Raw genomic sequence first — 18489 nt, 5'->3', positions numbered from 1 at the left:
GCCAGCGATATACGTGACTAAGTATGAAAGTCATCAGAATTCCAAATCATTTCCTATCCAAAAAAAATCCAAAGCCACATACTCAAAAATATACCGCTAGATGCAACACATTCAGTCTCACTTTTCAAAAAATAGTCTACACATGACATAGAGTATATGTATCTCAAGAAAAACGTGTTTCCATAGACAGAGACATTAAGGTGGAGAACAGAAGAGAGTGAGAAACCGAATGAGCTTAATTCACATGAATGTTTGTAGCCAAAAAAGTATTTTCACTGCTCGATGTTTTTACAATTATTTAGTATTAAGTAATCAGCTCGCGAAGTCAGACGCTTAAGCTCAACAGCAGCAGAAGAAATAAAGTTTTTTTTTATTAAGTTTTAAATTAAGGTAACATATTTTAATTCTTTGTCATATGATTGACCAATATGCTTGTTGGCATTACAAACGAATGTGCAAATTTGTTGATAAAAATTCATACGTTTTGGCATGGACAGAAGTGAAGCAACATACTGTGACGTTATTATATTTTGGTTTATATAATTGAAATTTTTTAAGTAATCCACGGAACTTAAAAGCTATTTTATAATGAGAAACAAATCAATTACTTCGGTTGGAATTGCTGTAAAATGAGTTGAAGTTATGTGGAAAATTAGCGAGATTTTGTTGGATGTAATGAGAGGTTGGAGCTTGAATATTAGATAAGTTAGTGACTAAGCTAGATTTTTTCATTGATTAAATTCAATTTTTTTGGAGTTTTCTTCTTTTTAAAAATGTTATGAAGCTTAATTCAGTGATTTTGCAAATAGTAAATGATTCAATGACTGAATGGTCTGGGTCTGGTTTATGTTGCAATCAATTTGTAATATAAAAATGTTTATCACGGTGGAGTTCAGTTTAGATCCGATTCCCGGAGTCCTAATGAATCTGGTTAAGATTGAATCTAAGATGAAGATTCAAAATAATCAACTGAATTGCTTCTCATTTATCATTCTGACGCGAGGATTGCTTTAAATTGATTTTTTTAAATACCGAAAAAGCATTCATGATATCTTTAGAATACCTTCACAGTACACAGGTTCAATATCACTAAATGAGACATTTTGTCAGTCCAAAAAGTATACAAATAAGCATCTCTCATCTTAAACCAGCCATTGCTAAGAATTTACTATCATATTTCGTTAATTCTATTAATAAAAGATATTTTAAATCATAAAAACATCCAACATCTCATGAGAATCGATAGAAAAATCAAGATTTAACTTCCCAAAATAACAGTTACATCTATAAAAATATTAGCATATCAAAATCATATATGTTAAGGTTTTTATACAAAAATTCTAGAAGCTTTATCAACATTTTATTAAATTCCCAGATTTTTATGCAAATATTTCTTTACATAAGGTCAGGTGTGGGTAACCTGAATGTCGTGAAATGTCTCAGGTGTTTTGGAAAACAAATCACAGGTGTTCAGTGAGCCAGAGTTGGCAGGACTTCAAAATAAAGTCGACTCCTTTAAAGTCCAGACTCCACTAGAATAATAAAGTGGAGTCCGTACTGCCAACTCTGCAGTGAGCAGCAAAAATCAGATTTCAATTGATTTATAGCTAGCTTTTTGAGTTTTCGAGGTTAGAATAGATTTATAGGTTAGTGTGCCTCAAAAACTCCTATAAATGAGGCGTATCGCTTCCCAAAAAAGGTTCTCCACCCCTCCATTAGACATTAAATCCAAAAATATCTCCAACAACACTCATAAACTATATCACAACATCCAATCCACCACGGGATTCCCAATTTCATTCCAAACACGCAATGGTGAATTTAATTAAGAATTATGTAACTGACCTTTTATCTCTCTAATCATAATTCAGATGAAATGAAGTATACTCTCAGCGGTTATCTTTGCCGAATTATCTAATTTGTGTGTTTTCTCAGTCACGCAATTAATATTGAGTTTAAATTGATGCGGATTTATCGAGTAATAATGAAAAAAAAAATGGGAATAAATTAACAGTATGGGATGAGATTAAGGTTGAATTAAGGTTAGACGGGTATAAATTGGAATTGAATTGATTTTGATTTGAATTGGGGCAAATTGAATGGTTTAATCTGTGACTGTTTGTTAAGAATAAGCTTATTTATTGTTAATTCATAATGATTCCATCCGATGCTTAATTTGGAAGCTTTTTAAAGGTTACACGGAGATCAGAGAAATGGTTCTCAAGACAGGATGGGTATCTGAGTGTTGTCTTGGCCTCCATCTTGGGAATTGGTTGTAGAACTCCTGTTTGGACTTCTAACGTCAGTGTTCATGTGTGTTATTATGTCTCATTTAGTAAAATTCTCGAGTAAGGCTGTTTTTTTTGAGAATTTCATAGCTTAAAATACAATTTTGGGTATAATTGACGAACCAGGCTATTCTTTCGAACAGCACGGTGCTGTAAAGTTTGAAGTAAACTGGATCCTACTGGATCTTGTTTCGTGGGTCTGGAAGTGTTCTGGATCTTACTGGATCTTGTTTTTTGGGTCTAGAAATAAACTTTACTTCAATTATAAATGATACACCAATAAAAATGGGTTGGAATCAGCAGTATCATAGCAATCAGCATACTCTCAAGTCTATCAGTCAACATAGCAATTTAGCGGCGATTTAGCGTCTTTATTATGATGTTCGGGTCTACTTCTTTTGGTACCACAGATACTTCTCGAAAAGACAACTTCAGAAATTTGCCTTAAATGCTACAAAACTTCCATAATCAATACAATCAATAACCAACAACATTTATCTCTCTTTTCATCTTTTCAGTTCCAAAACCCTTCCCCAACTAGACTTCAAAATGGCAAAATTAATATCATTTATGATTCTCTGTTGCATCTCCACATTTATCAATGCGCAGACGGTTACGAAGCAATGCAGAGGTGAGTTTCGACATTCAATTTATCATTATTATTTTTTTTTTTGACTCATACGGAGAGTTTGCACATCTTTTATGTCTGTTGTGGTCTTTCATTGTGTGACGCAAATTTAAAGCTAGTAAAGAGTCAACAGCCTATCGATTGCAAAAATTATTTTTGTATATAAAATTTGCATTTTTGTTGTTGAAATGAATTTTGATGACTAAAAATGAGTAAATTGAAGGTTAGGACATTTAACACGTATTAATAGGTTGACTATGAATGTCAATTAAGTTGTGAATTAATATATTAAATATTTATTTGGAAAATTTAAGTGATTTGTTGCATTTAAAAGGTGTTTAGGCATACTTAATTGCAAAGTGTTAACAAACTATCAACTAAGCAGATATTGCAAGATTTTAGATGTGAAATTCTCAGTATAAGTCAGTGGTGGACAAACTTTTTTGTGTCACATCACACCTTAGTGGTAAACCGCGACCGAAATACCACACGACGTACGGTTTATGGCATTTTCAAAATTGTCTGAAGGCAAACTAATGAGCCGCGGCACACAGGTTGCTGACCACTGGCTTAAAAATGTGCGAATAACATTTTAATTATATATAGACTTTGAGATTTAGTTAAGCTTATTTGAAGTTGCTTTTAAAGTTAAATATGTGTGAATTATAGTTGCAATTGAAAATTATTTACAAATCTGAATGATTTGTCGTTTTGTGGGATCTAAGCAGAGTATCTAGAAAGCAGCAGTTGCGTAGTGGTTAGAGTGTTGGCCTACTGAACCAAACGATCTGGGTTCGATCCCAGGGAAAGTCAAGCCGGATTCGGGTGTTTTTTCGCTGCTTCTACTCATTCCAACTCGATTTGTGCATTCGGGACACAAAAATTGTGGCTTCATAATAGCGAGAATTAATCGGAATCGAGGTCAAGTCGTGGCATCAGAAAAACACAGTTTAATATCTATAATTAGAATTAAAATCTTATTTAAAATCAATTTAAATTCAATTTTATCTTATTTGATTCAACATTTGATCTACAGATCTCATTATAAGCTAATTACTAATATAAATTAGCCTTCCTGACTTCTTCAACTTCTGTTTAACTCTTCCCAGAACAAATTAGTTCAATTATTATACTTGACGTCATGAATGACTTTCAAATCATTATTTCAGAAGCCAGTCTCAAAACAATAATGAGAACTTAAAGATTGTTTTGACTCATTTGAACTTTAACTTTACTTGTGATGCTGAACGTTTTTTTTTTGCGTAATTCTATCCAGAACTAAGCAATTAAAATTCAATTTAAAAGTTATCGAATCTTTTTTTATTATTGACTAAATTTTGCTAAATCATTCTAAGATGCCATAATACTGATTTAAAGCTGTTTTAATTTACATCATGTCACTTAACTAATACGTTAAGTCATCGGTGTCTTATCCAACACGTTGTGCTGTTCGGGATAAACAGCCAAAGAAATAAATATTCAAAATCTTGTTAAGTTATGTCTACATTTGCACAATAATTGACCAATACTGCAGTATTTACATAAAATGCATTAGAAATATCTCGAGATTCAAGTTTTTAAGTTTATTTAATTGACAATTTACTAAGAAAACTGTTGATTTGCAAATAATTATGTGCTAACTATTTTTTGCTGTCCACACAGATCACTCGTGATTCATAATTTGCTCAAGCTGTCGCCGGGAGCTAACTTTATCTTGATGATGTAAAAAAGCATTTTTTGCACAAATTTTAGATTGCTTTATGAAAGTTGATGGCTATTAATCTATCTGTTTGATTTATATGACATTAGGCATTATGACATTAGGCAGATCTTACTGCAAAAAGTCAATTTAGATCTGAATTGTGAATTTCTCTGGTCTGGAATGAAATTAAGAAATTATGCAAAAAACCCGTAATTATCATTAAAAATCAATCCCGAACAGCACAACGTATTCGTTAAGGAACGACTCAAATTCCGTTTTTACGGAAAAACGAGCAGTTGATATGAATGAACTATGAAGGTTAACTCGTATTGACGGTGAAAATGCAGTTCGCCGTATTGTGCTGTTCGGGATTTTTGTATCTAAATTGATTATTGCATGTTTATCAACCTAATTTCTACGCAACTTATCGCTGAATTATTGATTTTTTACTAATTGATAATCAATTCGTTCGACTTCCACGCGTACACGCGGAAGTTATAAGTCAAAAATATCATTCAAATCCTCTCGCTTGCATGACAGTTCCGATGATAATTCCATTACACTCCTCTATTTTGTCTATTAAATTATATTTAATTTGATGTCAATGCCTTGTTCTTGCTCTTGAAAATTTAAACAGGTTGAAATGCTCTGAGCATGCACAGAATACATCTTGTTCACCTTCAAATATGTGTGTCTGGTCTAATTCATAAACATTCTCAAGTATTTTGTTATAAACTTAGATTTTTAATTACTTACTTGCGGGTAGTTGACAAGTTTCATAACAATTAGGCAACAATTAGGTGAATGTTAAGTGCTTTTTGGAATAGTTGTTGGATTTTAGCTTTGAGGTAGTTGCGTAGCTTTGAGGTTGTTGCATAACTTTGAAGTAGATGCGTAGCTTTAAGAGTTTATGTTAATGGAATCAGATAAAGAGATCATCAAATGATTTTCTTGGATTTTAAGTCCTGTTGGCTCTGATATGCTAGTATTCTGAAGAAATGAACTTGATCTTGACCGATTTCAGTCAAATCCAGCCCCGCACTAGAGTCTAGTTGCAAATAATTCACATCTTATTTGATTTCTATTCAAAATCCACAAACCAATAATCAATAGTAGCTGTAAAAATCACACAAATAAAATTCACACGACATCACTTAATTAATATTCAACTTCCTTTTCTCATTTGTCATAATAAGGAAGTCAATAATATCAATGACCCTGCACCTGAATTGATTTTATTTAAATATGCTTAATTTAATTTTACTAATTTTAACTTTGTTTATTCATTTCAGGTTTTAGAAAACTAGACACAACTGAAGTATCACTCAGCAACTGTCAAAAAGGAATCTGCAAGTTCCCACGAGGCAAAACAGTTGAAATTGTTCTTAAATTCACACCGGATAGAGAAAGTAAGTTGATATTTTAGGTAAATTGATGCTTTAATCTTGTTAGGCATAAAATATGCTCATGGAGTTGAGTGTGCTCTTGAGTATTCTTGGTTAGATTACCCGAAAGGCACACGGAGTGAGAAAGTCGGAAATGTGCCACTAGGCTGATCTGTGTCTAGCTTCCAGGAGCTTCATATCTGTCTCAGATGTGCTGTGGATGTATAAGAGTCTATGTGCCCCATGATATCCATTATCAAAGCCTTAGCCAAAACCAATTTAGTCCAAAACCACAAATTGATCGACATTCAGTTACTCTGTCAATATACACAACAATAAATATGTCCAAAATCTCCTCAAATCCAATTCCATTCATAATTTACTGTGGATAGTCGTTGACATAATTATATCAACCGGCTGCTTATGTCACCGGTTAACAAATCATTTCAGTTTATTTTGATATTTACATATTGTTCGGAAGTCTTTTGTCTTCAATCTGTGTATATGACAAACTTTATGTCTTTTATGGATGTGTCAGCTTCCTAATATTCATCTTCCGCTCGCGCATACAAAACCAGATTTTAATAATCAAAACAGCATTTCAGACATCAAATAGCTTTGTTATCAAGTCATCAAACTTTAATTCCTCTCAAGTTCATTCAAACCTGCCTAGTCATCGACCAACAAGAATTTCCTGCAGAATTTAAAGAATCTCATTAAAAATTCAAATTCTATTTCCAGTCAAATCCCTCACAACAAATGTCGAAGCCAACATAAATAATATTCAACTTCCATGGATTGGTGTCGATGGCGCAAGTGCATGCAACAGCATATTCAATGAGAATGGCGAAAAAGTTTCATGTCCATTAAAGCCAGGTCAACGATATGTCTACAAAAATAGATTTGATGTTTTGACAATTTATCCAAGAATTCAAACTATTGTACACTGGGCATTGAAGGCTGGTCGACATGATCTCATCTGCTTCGAAGTTCCTGTCAGAATTGTTTGAAGGAATTTAATTTAATTAATTTTTAAAATTATTTTTAATGTGATAAGAATTTTGTTTTTAAATATTTTTGTGGTTGTTGAACATTAATTTCACTCATTTGAATCTTTTATGGGGGTTGTACGTAAGTGATGGTTCATTGGAAGTCATGAAAAATTGAAGAAAACCGGTAAATTTTTAAAAACCATTAGAAAAGTTTAAAATTTTGAATTTTTAAAAAATCGCTATCAGAATTTGAAATATTTGAACTTTTAATACGGTTTTCAGGGAGTTCAAAATTCAAATTTTTGAAAACCGTTACAAAAATTTGAAATTCTGAATTTTTAAAAACTGTAAAAAATGTGAAATTTGGAATTTCTAAAACCGTTACAAAAATTCAAAATTTTAAACTTTTGTAACTTGTTTCAAAATTCAAAATTTCACTCTTTTTTAACGGCTTTCAAAAATTCAAAATTCAAAATTCGCTTGGAAGATTTGAATTCAAAACAGCCATCATTTTCAAACAATCCCCACCCATTCCCATTTGTGTTTACCCTAAAAAAAACATGTGACAGTATTTAATTTGCATCTTGAATGAGTCAACTCACAAAAAAAAAACTTATTAGTTTGGTAAATTTTAAAAATAAACATTTGTGAACCAGTTTCATCTGTGTCTGAATCTGAATTTTAAATTTTTTTTATATATATATTCGGGGCTTTTTTTTACAGTTTTGCGCCTCTATGGGAATCTTCATTTTTCAGTATAATTTTGAGGCTCTTATAGTAAACATCTGACAAATTTACTGTTTTATTTCAAGGAATTTCAAGCTTTTAAAATGAAAATTTCAAACTTTTTAATACTTTTTGTGTTCCTTATCATTTTTGACTATGCCAATTCAGTCGGTTTTGTTCAGGACGCGAGAATTGAAGACTGCTCGACTGGACAGTGCATAGAAATGTGTCAATATGATAATTTAAAATTACTGCCGGATACTGAAGAGGTTAATGACGGAAAATGTAGGAAAGTTAAGTGCAATTCAGACTTTTCTGTCGTTATTAAATAGTAAGTTGATTTAATCCTTAAAGATGACTGATTTAATTCAATTAATTTTACTTTAGCTGCTCACCGACAAACGATAAATGCAAGAAGTTGAAGGATGGCACGAAGAAGATTCCATTCCCTTATTGCTGTGATGTTTGTCGTTATGATTCGTAATTTAGTGAATAATAAATATTAATTTAAGTAAACTTTGAGTTTTTGTGTTATTTTGAATGATTAGTTGGTGATTGGTGCTTGCAGAGCTTGAATTCGACATTGTTGAAGTCAATCCGACTCAAATCAAATCTAATTTATGTCGATTCTTGTCAAAAATTGAAATTAAAAGACAATTAATCGTCTTTCTGATATTTAAATCGTTCAACGGTCAAGAAATATTTGAAATATCAGTTCTAAAGTTTAGTACAGAATGTAAACATTCAGAAATTGTGAAAAATCAAAAGTGATTATTAATTTGTGTATTTAAGTAGAATCCGATGTGAATTAAGCTATTATTCGTGTAAGTAAGCAACACCAGAGCACTGTAAGTCAAGTAAGTAACAAGATTCATACTAAATAACAAAAATAAGCCATCCAAATACTAAAAACAAAGATCCAGTATTCAAATTAACTTCCAGAAATAAAACTCCAGCCTTAAATCATATTTAATTATAGACCATGATATAGATCCATAAAAAAATTTATTGAAATTTAAATATCACTCAAAAATAAACATAGAGGTACATAAAATATCAATCAGAATCGTAGTCAAATAGTATAAAAAAATAAATCTTTTAAGAGTAATTTTGAAGGTAATTTGTTGACAGTCAATCCACACATAATTTGAACATTATGGTAAGTATTAAAAATATAAGAATTTAGAAGGTGTAAATAGGAACTCGGGAACATGATATCATCTCCCTTGAATTCATTGTCCTCCAATATAAAGAGCCACTTGACATCTAAATTGAAGAAGAAAATAAGATTAAATTTTTGTGACTTGATTGGTTTTAATCATCGATTCATCTAGATTCCAGTCTTATCAATCACGTAGAAATTTTGAAAAGTTACTTTTCATACTCACCGAAGGCATTACTTCAGGCACGTAAAGCATGACTGTAAATCTCAATAGATTGTCTGTAACAGACAAACAATTGCCCAAGTTACAGTGATCAGGCAGAATTAGAGCTGTATGGATAGAAATAATTGGAAAGTTAGTGTCAAGAGTTAATGAATGCAGTATTAAGGATAGTTTGGATGTTGTAGATTGCTTTGGGAAGGCAGTAACGATTAAAGGACATTGTTTGTTAGGGATTGACCCGAATTGACTTAAGTAGCTTCTTCCAAACTCAAAAGTAAACAGAAACAACCATCGTGAGTCACTTGACTCTTAAAATACTCAAAAACACTTACCCGTGTACTGTGTACCTGCAAAAAATATTAAATTAACGACATTAATCTCTTGATAAAAATAAAAATCAAATAAACTTACCGCTCACTAGCCAATAAGCCTCAAAAGTCACAGAATCTGTCTCACTTGCATCACCTGTTGGACAAGTTAAAAGTAGTTAATCAATATAATGAAATTCGGAAGTAAGTATTGTATTATAATTAATTTCTACCGGTCGAAACCTCTTATCAAATCTTGTGCAAATTTCTTCTTATCAATAATTATTGATTTTTTATAAAATAACAAGCTTAATAGGGATTTAGTAAAGAATTACAAGATAACATTCTTGTTATAGACCGTTATAGATAAAGAAATTGTTGAAAATATATTCGATTATTTCCCTTTTCATCAGAACAATTGCAAAAAGAAACTACCAGAACATGATTGGACAGGCTTAAATTTCCCTAGATTTTTACACTGGATTGCCTTCACTAGATTGTCAGAAAAAGAATCAGGTCCATGGCATTTCTTTGAAACCTCCATAAGATCATGGTTGTAGTAAGGAATATGGGTGTCGAACTCTAATGATGAAAAATTCCATATCCGAACAGTATGATGCGTCGACTCACAACAGTATGATGCGTCGGCTCACATATTTCGCTTTAAAAAAGGCTCGAAATCAGCATTCGTCTAGATTTGAAGGCATCTTCGGGTCATGCCATTAAAGCAGTAACGCAGAGGTCCCTCAGTGAGATAATTGTAGCATTTCGTCCAATCGGTAAGAAAGCAGATGTAGCGTAGTGGTTAAGGTAGTAGCGAACCCAATTTAATAACCAAGGTTCTATTCCAGAAAACATCAAGTCAAATTTGGGGTGTCTCACAAATTGTGGCAAAGCACATTGCATTGATATACCTATGAATATTCAAGATTTACGCCCAAATAGCACAGCTTGACAGATATAATTGAGTATGATCTCTGTCTGTTTAGAACAGAGATGGGCAAATTGCTAGTGATGGGAATATTAAGGCTTCCTACCACTGGTTTTGGACAACGTGTTCGCTAGGGCACCGATGTGTCACTGTATTGACGGTTAGATATGAAATTGTTCTGATGACATCGTGACTGCTTATTTCGACCACATTGCGCTGCTCAATAGAGTCAATTAGACTAGCAGCTTAAAAGACACATAACGGTCATATTGACTATCAATCTTATTAATTAATAATGCGCGAATTTGCACTAGTTTAATGATACTTTTTTGAGAACTAATCGATAAATCACGAACAATCCAAAACAAAGAACAACTTTCAATCACTTTAATACAAAGTCAATCACTCACTTTTCTCCAACTCATAAGTAATCTCAATAAGATTCCCCTGCCTCACTCCACATGGAATACTGTCACAATAAGCAATATCCAACGTAATAATGTCATATTTGCTTCCTAAAATGTTCATAATCACAATTATTATCACTATAGTCCAAAACTGCACAGCTTAGGTCCCTTACCACAATCTTGAAAATCAAGTGCATTCTGAAATGCCTTTGACATTCCATCCTTAATATTAAGCAATGACAAAATTAAGACAACAAAAATTTTCTTGCGTGTAATCATTTTTCTGTGTATATTTAAGTTATTAGCACTGTAAATTTTAAGTCACAAAGAAAGTCTATCCACGAGCAGCACAAAACGACACAAATTCACTCGACAAAGTTCAGCAGCGAAATAAACAGAAACGACTTTTTTTTCTGCCAGATTTTTTTTATTTTGTTTTTATATAAAAGTGTATTTGACTATCTTCATTGTTATCAGTGTACGGTTAATTCCTTTTGATAAAAGCTTTTATTTCTAGGAGGATTAAAGTCACTGATGTCACTTTTGGTTTGCGATTCGCAGGTTTAGACATGAAATAGAGAATTGGATTTCACCATGGAAGATACTTTGTCTTTTAATTTTGCGTTCTGTGAAGGATTTGCAAAGACTTGCAGTTTTTTGGGAGAAATTAAAGTTCAGGATTTGGGAATTTATTAGCAGAGAGAGTCAATGTTCAATTAGAAGGAGAATTAAGGAATTTGAGAGGATTAATAAATTAAATTTCAAGATAAAATGTAATTTAAGAACCGGTGAATCAATATTGAATGTCATAATCAGGAATCAAGCTTAACTGATTCAACTTAACGATCAAATCAAGGATAAATCAGTGATAAAGTAACGACTTTCCTTGATTGTCAGAAGCTGAGATGACTTAACAAACAGCGAAAGCAAACTAACATGGAAACGGGATAACATCATCGCTGTGCTGGGTTAATTCGCGATTAATAATTGCTTGACTAGTAAGGTTGCGCTTGATACTCAGTTCCTACAGTTTAAAGTGGGATCAGAACCACTTCTGTGATCACATTATTGTCTGTAGTCTAGAAATTAAGGCCTGGAGCCACGTTTCCACTTCATATGATTTAAAAGGTATTTGAATATGCTAAGATAAATGGCTAGATTTATAACTAAATGTACCTACACAAGAAGCTAAGTGTAGACTGCATTTTGTCGTATGCAAAACCTAGATCTAGTATTAGCCTCAGAGCCCCAGCTACCCCAGAACATTAGATCTAGGTCTTTCTTTTTCCACATCAAAGCTTTGTTGTTCGTGACAAGTCTAGACATAAATAGTCTACCATGAAACTCAATTCCTTGAGAATTTAATTAATAAATATAAACTATTGTTGGGTATAAATGATTTATTTATTTGTTCCGAGTACTTTTCAATAGCAAATACCAAAGCTTGAAGTTGACTAGGATTTTGAATTCAAATCAACTTAAGTCAACTACAAGCTTAAGCATGTAGTCGTCATATTAAATTGTCATCTTTTTTCTTCTTTAATTTCATTCTAGCTTTATTCCTTCTCATCAACTCTTCCGAATATTTGCACTCCCATTTTGGTTACATGACTTTCTTCATGGTCTTGAGATACGAACATGTCAACACGATATCCACCAGGTTTTGCAAATGCCTTGTATTTGCTGCCGTTGCAGATATAGTCCTTAATCCAGTAGTTGCCCTGTTGAAGTTTAGAATTGATTTATTTTGATAAAATTAGGAATTTTAGATACTTACAGCCTTGATTGGACAAGTTTCAGGTGGTGGGAAATTTGATGTCTTTTCCAAACTCTCCCAGAAATATTGCTTGTAAGTTGTCTTCATAAATTCACAAAACTCTTTTTTTGGTATTGACATTAGTGGCTTTTCATCAAAGTTCTCACTTCCATCTTCATTGCGGTAGATTTGGATCCAGAACTGAAGTTCAAAATTGTCACAAAATGCTCGAAGAAATCAATTTGCCATACTTACATGCCACTCAGCATCCAAATCCACAAACAAATCAATCTCAGCATTTGCTTTAAAAGTTGTTTGATCTATTTTTTCAACAGATTTTAAGTCATATTTGAAGAGTTCATCACTGTCGTTCATTTTAACCATTTTGATGAAATGGTAGTCCAGTTCCTAGATTAATATTCATGAAGAAATTAGTTTGGTAAATACTTAAATGTTTTGGAGTGCTTTAAGAATTTGGAATTTTAGTCAATTTTGGGGCAGATTTAGAGGATGTCAATCGATTGTTAGAAGCTTTAAAAGCTATGAAGTGCTTGTGAACCAAAAACAATTCTTTGAACTAGTTTTCTTCAAGCTTCCCATCTTAAAATACTTCAAACTACTCAAAACTCTTCAATACTATTTATTTCGCTCTAAATCCTAACATTTCTCAAGAACCACTCACCTTACAGTCTCCATACCCAATTAACAAAGTGGAACAAAGTCCCACAAACGCTACGATGACTAACTTATTCATCCCAATGATATCAAAATTCAGACAATCATTAAAGCTAAAATATGAAATTTTTATGCATTTATAGATGTTGTCAATCAAAATTTTAGATCTAATGCTCATTAATGGATGATGATATCTGTCATCAGTGGGTGATTCTGTGGGATGTAATAATTGCTGGAATCGGCAAATCGATTGGTCTGTTAAACGATCTTGGGTGTGGTCTCACGCTGGGGTTATACTGGCATAGTGCCGGATTCAAGCCGAATTCGACTCCAAATCAGAGTCACCAAGTCAGAGTTACTTGAGGGACTTACTTACTTACTTGGGGAAGGCGCACGAGAGCCCATTGCAGTATATAGAGCTCGTCGATAGTTGAATCTGTCTTTAGATAACTTCTGCCACTTTCTAATTCCCAGCACTTTTGCATCGTTGCTCATACAGTATTCCCAAGAGCTCTTTGGTCTACTTGACATCTAGAACTCATTAAATCAACTGATTGCGAGTATTTTAGAGAATTTCAACAATTAACTGTGACTAATCCCATTACTGACTTCAAAACTGCTATCGCGGTGCCAATATCACTCTTTAATTTCATAACTTGGATTAATACACATTAAGTACTCCAATACATCTTACTGCCAAAAAAGGTGATTCCCAGTTTGCGACTTACAATCTCATATCTCAAATCAGTTCCAATCTGAATTTGCTTTGTAGAATTACACATCACATGAGCATTTCATTCATAGGAAGTTCGATTCAAATCAGTGAAATGCTTGTTTTTATAATGAATGTACATCATAACAATTGCTCAGCTGTTAATTTGACGACATTACTCATCATTGCAGATAATCAAACAATTACGTGGCTCAAATATTTTTGATATATATTTTAATTGTTTGTGAAATTTGTTAATTGTGAACTTGTTTGTTAAATAATTGTAAATTGAGGGAGATTGGTATCTGTAGTTGAAGTTGTTGTTGCTACAGCTGGCTCATTTGTTCGGAAATGTTCTGGAAGTTCATGCAAAGAGGACAAATTGGTTGATTGATCAGAATTTGGGGTTATGTCGGCGTTACTCAGACTTAAGGATGGATTTGGATCAAATCCAAAGTCAAGTCAGCCTAACTGACTACTTTGGATTCATTAACCGTCTTGTGCTATTCAAATGAGGCTGATTACTATCAAAAACCCTAATATAACCTCAAAATCTTCCCAAAATCTGTGCAAAACACTCACTACTTACTCAAAATAATCCTCAAAAATACATCAAAAACATCCATAATCCTCAAAACTTCCCGCAAAAAAATCCCATCGATTCTTTTGCACAAATTTTATGAATTTTTAATAACATTTTTTTAGCAAAACATTTTTATATTTTATCATATTTAGAGACATTTTTCCTCATGATTAAATCCATATTGGCATTTAATGTTCCTTTCATATTTTACTCAATACATTTCCATATTTATTGTACATTCACAAAATCTGCCTGTGCATGCAGGAACAGTAGCAGCAGAGACACATTAAAATCTCGTTAAATATTCATATGTAATCGCTCTTAAATATGCTTTTGATTTGATGGATTGAATAATATTTTTTTGTATGTGAACATAAAGAAGTAAGAAAAAGCAACTCCTTTATGGCTGTTTGGGTTTCTATGTGATGGTTGAATTTTTTCGTGGAAAATTGCCTAATTTCTGTTAGTTTGGACCTTTCTGGATATTTATCAAGAATAATATGACAATTTTAATGTTCTACAAGGGCATATCCACCTCATTTTAATATTTTGCCGTCTACACGATTTCAGTTGCCGCTTGTAAATGATTTATCTCTAAATTCAGTCAAAATTGTTCAAAAACACCGCGATTTTATTTCCCAATCTTCGATTTTTTACCCCTTTTACTTAGATAAAACGAAGCACACGCAACAAATTCACTGCATAAGCATGCCTGCTTACCATTTTCACAAACAATTGATACATTACACTCCATATCTCATTGTATCCCACCTCACATCGTCATCATCATTCATTGATGAAAAAAGGTAATTTTTTAATAAACTGTCAAGTTCATCACGGTCTACTGGTCCTTGACATTCGCTCATCAACTCCATGGAATTCTCATTTTTTTTTCTCTTCATTATGAGATGACTTTTAATTGAACTTTATTAAAAAATTTTTCTCTCATTTTCATCGTCAATTAAGTGGTCTTTTATGAATAAATTAAAATGTTGAGGAAAAGAATTCTTGACAAAAAAAAGTTAATTAATTAATGAAAAAAGTTTTCATCTTTCGATATTAACACAGTTTTTTATGAGGAAGATGATTATTGTGAAGAATGAATTTGGTGACTTGATGTCGTTCCGTGTGCTGCGTTTAACATTCGCAAATTGTAATGTCGTGAAAATTGTGAGAATCCTTGTCATATAGACAGTATTCTATAGAATGTTTGAGAGATCATCATGAGAATCGAACCCAAAGACTCACTAAAAAGTGATTCAGACATCCGATTAGTTGCCTACCCACTCGGCCACAGAGGCTTTCATCTTGCACTGGCAGATTCTCCTATGTATGGACTGACTCCCGAGATTTCATTCAGTTCAGACACCACACAGCTTAAGATGCTGACTTCCAGGCTGGCTGATTGATGGCCGAACGAATAATAATAAAGTAAAGCTCACCAAAAGCAAAAAGTCCACCAAAATCTCAAAAAACAACATTAAGAACAACCAAATCACCTGACATTCCGACAAAATCCATCCCCATTTCTCCCAATCATTCACAAATCTTCCCTCTCAAACCGGACGCACGAAGGTGTGCGTAATTTAATAATAAAAATGTTTCCATTGTTACATCATTATAATTGACCCCCATCTATTGATCAAAATTATTATTTCTATTTCCACCCTTCATCCATTGACTTCCTACAAAAACATCCATGACAAAATAGGAAGCAAATATCATTAAGTAAGGAAAATTCCAGTGAAAATTGCTTCCTTTAATCTATAGGAATCAACTTCAATATCCCTGTCTATATATGTGGATGAAGAATTCAATTCAATTTAATATAATATACTTTTACGGTCAAAATTGCTTTGTTGTCTCACGAGATTTGTACTATCGTGAAGCAGAGTTGGTGATGCAGGGATATTGGACTGTCTAAGGGTCGTTTATGAGTCCGAAGGTGCCAAATTACGATAAATTGCAACTTCCGGATGTTGGGAATCATCGGAATTTTTCCACACCCATAGCCCGAGTGGGATTTAAACCCATGACTTCCTAATTCTATGTCAAGTGCTCTTACCAACTGAGCTATCGGGGATTGTTAAGATGCTTGGCACAATGATCATTTAAACCTGTTTTTATACGTAGCATAGCCAATAAAGCTACAAAACCCACCTTTTCCCAACTCTGTCCAAAAATTTGATGAGACAGACCAGAAGAACAACGAAGACATAAAGATAATTCAACCTTTTATTTTTATTTTCTTTTGATTGTCCATGTGAAGTGCTTTTAATAATCATCGTACAGAACTCTCCGGACGACAATCCACAGCAAATTGCACTCATGTAAATTGTTTCAAAATTGACCATTTGCATGTGAAAATGTGGTTGTTGTTTGACACAAAAGAAAAAAGGAAGGAAGGAAATTGCGAAACAATTTTTTTTACCGTCGCCTGCTAATTTGTGAGTAAATACTTTTTAATTATTCAACAATACTAATTAAATAAGAAGTATGTTTGATGTGCCCGAGTGACAAAGCATGGACAATATCAATATTATGCCCGGGGGCTGGAGATATGTTTGACCACAAAATGTAAGAATTCGAACTTTTGGACTCTAAAGGGGTGTGAAACTATGAACAATATGAACTTCTTGACACCGAGGGGTGTGAAACTATGATTAATTTGAAATTTTGAGTCTAAAGGGATGTAGAACTAAAAAACATTTGAACTTTTAGACTCTAAAGGGTGTGAAACTAAGAAGAATTTCAACTTTTGGACTCTGAAGGGTGTGCAACGAAAAAAAATTGAAATTTTTGGCTCTAAAGGGTGTGCAATTAAGAAGAATTTGAACTGTTTGACTCTGAAGGGTGTGAAACTAAGAATGGTTTGAACTTTTTGACTCTGAAGGGGTGTGCAACTAAGAATAATTTGATTCAAAATATATGAAAAATTATGAAATGTTCAAACTTTTGTTCAGCAGGCTTGTGCTGCTCGGGTTCCATGCAAATTTTTCATACATTTTTCTTAGAACTGAAAAACTTTGAACCCTTTTTGATTTCATTTGATTCTTGGAATTAGAACTCAGGGTGAGAAATATTTCAGCAAACCTCAAAGTGCGTTGAACGGAAAATTTCTCCACTTGAACTATAATTAAATTTCATGTGTGTGAACGCAACAGAAATGAGTAAGAATGATTTCTGCGTATGAGAAATTAAAGTAATAAGTCGAGGGTGTAAGAATAAATATAAAAAAATGTCTATAAAATCACCTTTCATTCAATTTCATATCCCATTATATTCTACTTTGTGTTATGTTAGTAGAAAATAAATCCACAGCAACATAAAAAAAGGAATTAAATTTTGCACATTCGTGACAATATAAAAGGAGACAAAAAGAAGATCAAGAAGATTTCATCTCTCAATGCTACATCTAACAATGTTAGGATGTGATATGCGATGCGATTATTAAATTTTCCTTTTATGCGCGCTTTTAAATTAAAGAAAATGAAGCGTATGTGAAAATATAGAACAGCACTTGCAGTGTCGTAATCTCATCATCGATTTTTCTTCTTTCACTTCCTTTAATGTACATTGAATCCACATCGCTTTATGTCGAAAGAAATTTCATACAATCTTTTGCTATTTCTTCATTTTCAATACCAATTTGATGATATTTTGAACGGAATTAAATTACTTACCTACCTATGCGAGATTGTGTAAGATGTATGTGTCCTTGAGGAGATATTGGGTGGAAATGGAACAAATTTCACACCCCTTTAGAGTCAAAAAGGTTCAATTTATTCTTAGTTTCACACTCCTTTAGATCCAAAAGTTCAAATTCTTAATTTCACACCCTTCAGAGTTAAAAAGTTCAAAATTTACTTAGTTTCATGCCCTTTTAGAGTCAAAAATTTCAAAATGCTTCTAAATTTCAAACTCTTTCAGAGTCAAAAAGTTCAAATTCTTCTTAGTTTCATACCCTTCAGAGTCAACAAGTTCCAATTATCTTTAGTTTCACACCCTTTT

General features: G+C 32.8%; 3 protein-coding genes and 1 long non-coding RNA gene across 4 annotated transcripts; 2 read left to right on the top strand and 2 right to left on the bottom strand.

Annotated features, from left to right (window-relative positions):
* The first annotated feature begins 301 nt into the window (after nt 1–301).
* Npc2b (Niemann-Pick type C-2b) lies at nt 302–7674 on the top strand. Its single transcript, XM_070634441.1, has 4 exons — nt 302–390; nt 2807–2919; nt 5911–6027; nt 6745–7674. The coding sequence occupies exons 2-4, from the start codon at nt 2838–2840 to the stop codon at nt 7011–7013; spliced, it is 468 nt and encodes a 155-aa protein (XP_070490542.1). The 5' UTR covers nt 302–390; nt 2807–2837; the 3' UTR covers nt 7014–7674.
* A 63-nt stretch (nt 7675–7737) lies between these two features.
* On the top strand, nt 7738–8237 carry LOC139086442 (uncharacterized). Its single transcript, XR_011544016.1, has 2 exons — nt 7738–8052; nt 8109–8237. It is a non-coding gene; the product is annotated as an uncharacterized lncRNA (long non-coding RNA).
* Nucleotides 8238–8679: 442 nt separating this feature from the next.
* Nucleotides 8680–11156, bottom strand: Npc2f (Niemann-Pick type C-2f). The gene is made up of 6 exons (XM_070634485.1): nt 10926–11156; nt 10756–10860; nt 9518–9571; nt 9439–9453; nt 9110–9213; nt 8680–8987 (listed from the first exon to the last, which is right to left on the bottom strand). Exons 1-6 carry the CDS (start codon nt 11029–11031, stop codon nt 8904–8906), a joined length of 468 nt encoding a protein of 155 aa, XP_070490586.1. The 5' UTR covers nt 11032–11156; the 3' UTR covers nt 8680–8903.
* A 1019-nt stretch (nt 11157–12175) lies between these two features.
* LOC139086530 (uncharacterized) lies at nt 12176–12892 on the bottom strand. The gene is made up of 3 exons (XM_070634994.1): nt 12764–12892; nt 12530–12709; nt 12176–12473 (listed from the first exon to the last, which is right to left on the bottom strand). Exons 1-3 carry the CDS (start codon nt 12890–12892, stop codon nt 12309–12311), a joined length of 474 nt encoding a protein of 157 aa, XP_070491095.1. The 3' UTR covers nt 12176–12308.
* Nucleotides 12893–18489: the final 5597 nt, after the last annotated feature.

Source organism: Chironomus tepperi, unplaced genomic scaffold (genome assembly GCF_022539635.2).
Source record: "Chironomus tepperi strain 1889 unplaced genomic scaffold, CSIRO-AGI_Ctep_v1 contig_85, whole genome shotgun sequence".
Taxonomy (NCBI): Eukaryota; Metazoa; Arthropoda; class Insecta; order Diptera; family Chironomidae; genus Chironomus; species Chironomus tepperi.
Note: the sequence above shows the minus strand (reverse complement) of the source record. Positions and strands in the feature narration are given on the sequence as shown.

Excerpts from the sequence above, each read along its gene's own strand:
- Npc2b (XM_070634441.1), top strand. The coding sequence starts at position 2,838 with ATGGCAAAATTAATATCATTTATGATTCTCTGTTGCATCTCCACATTT. Across the intron at positions 2,920-5,910 it reads GGTTACGAAGCAATGCAGAG|GTTTTAGAAAACTAGACACA; the intron begins GTGAGTTTCGAC and ends TATTCATTTCAG. Across the intron at positions 6,028-6,744 it reads ATTCACACCGGATAGAGAAA|TCAAATCCCTCACAACAAAT; the intron begins GTAAGTTGATAT and ends TTCTATTTCCAG.
- Npc2f (XM_070634485.1), bottom strand. The coding sequence starts at position 11,031 with ATGATTACACGCAAGAAAATTTTTGTTGTCTTAATTTTGTCATTGCTT. Across the intron at positions 10,861-10,925 it reads ACTTGATTTTCAAGATTGTG|GAAGCAAATATGACATTATT; the intron begins GTAAGGGACCTA and ends TGAACATTTTAG. Across the intron at positions 8,988-9,109 it reads TGCCTGAAGTAATGCCTTCG|ATGTCAAGTGGCTCTTTATA; the intron begins GTGAGTATGAAA and ends TCTTCAATTTAG.
- LOC139086530 (XM_070634994.1), bottom strand. The coding sequence starts at position 12,892 with ATGGTTAAAATGAACGACAGTGATGAACTCTTCAAATATGACTTAAAA. Across the intron at positions 12,710-12,763 it reads ATTTGGATGCTGAGTGGCAT|TTCTGGATCCAAATCTACCG; the intron begins GTAAGTATGGCA and ends TTTGAACTTCAG. Across the intron at positions 12,474-12,529 it reads AAACTTGTCCAATCAAGGCT|GGCAACTACTGGATTAAGGA; the intron begins GTAAGTATCTAA and ends AAACTTCAACAG.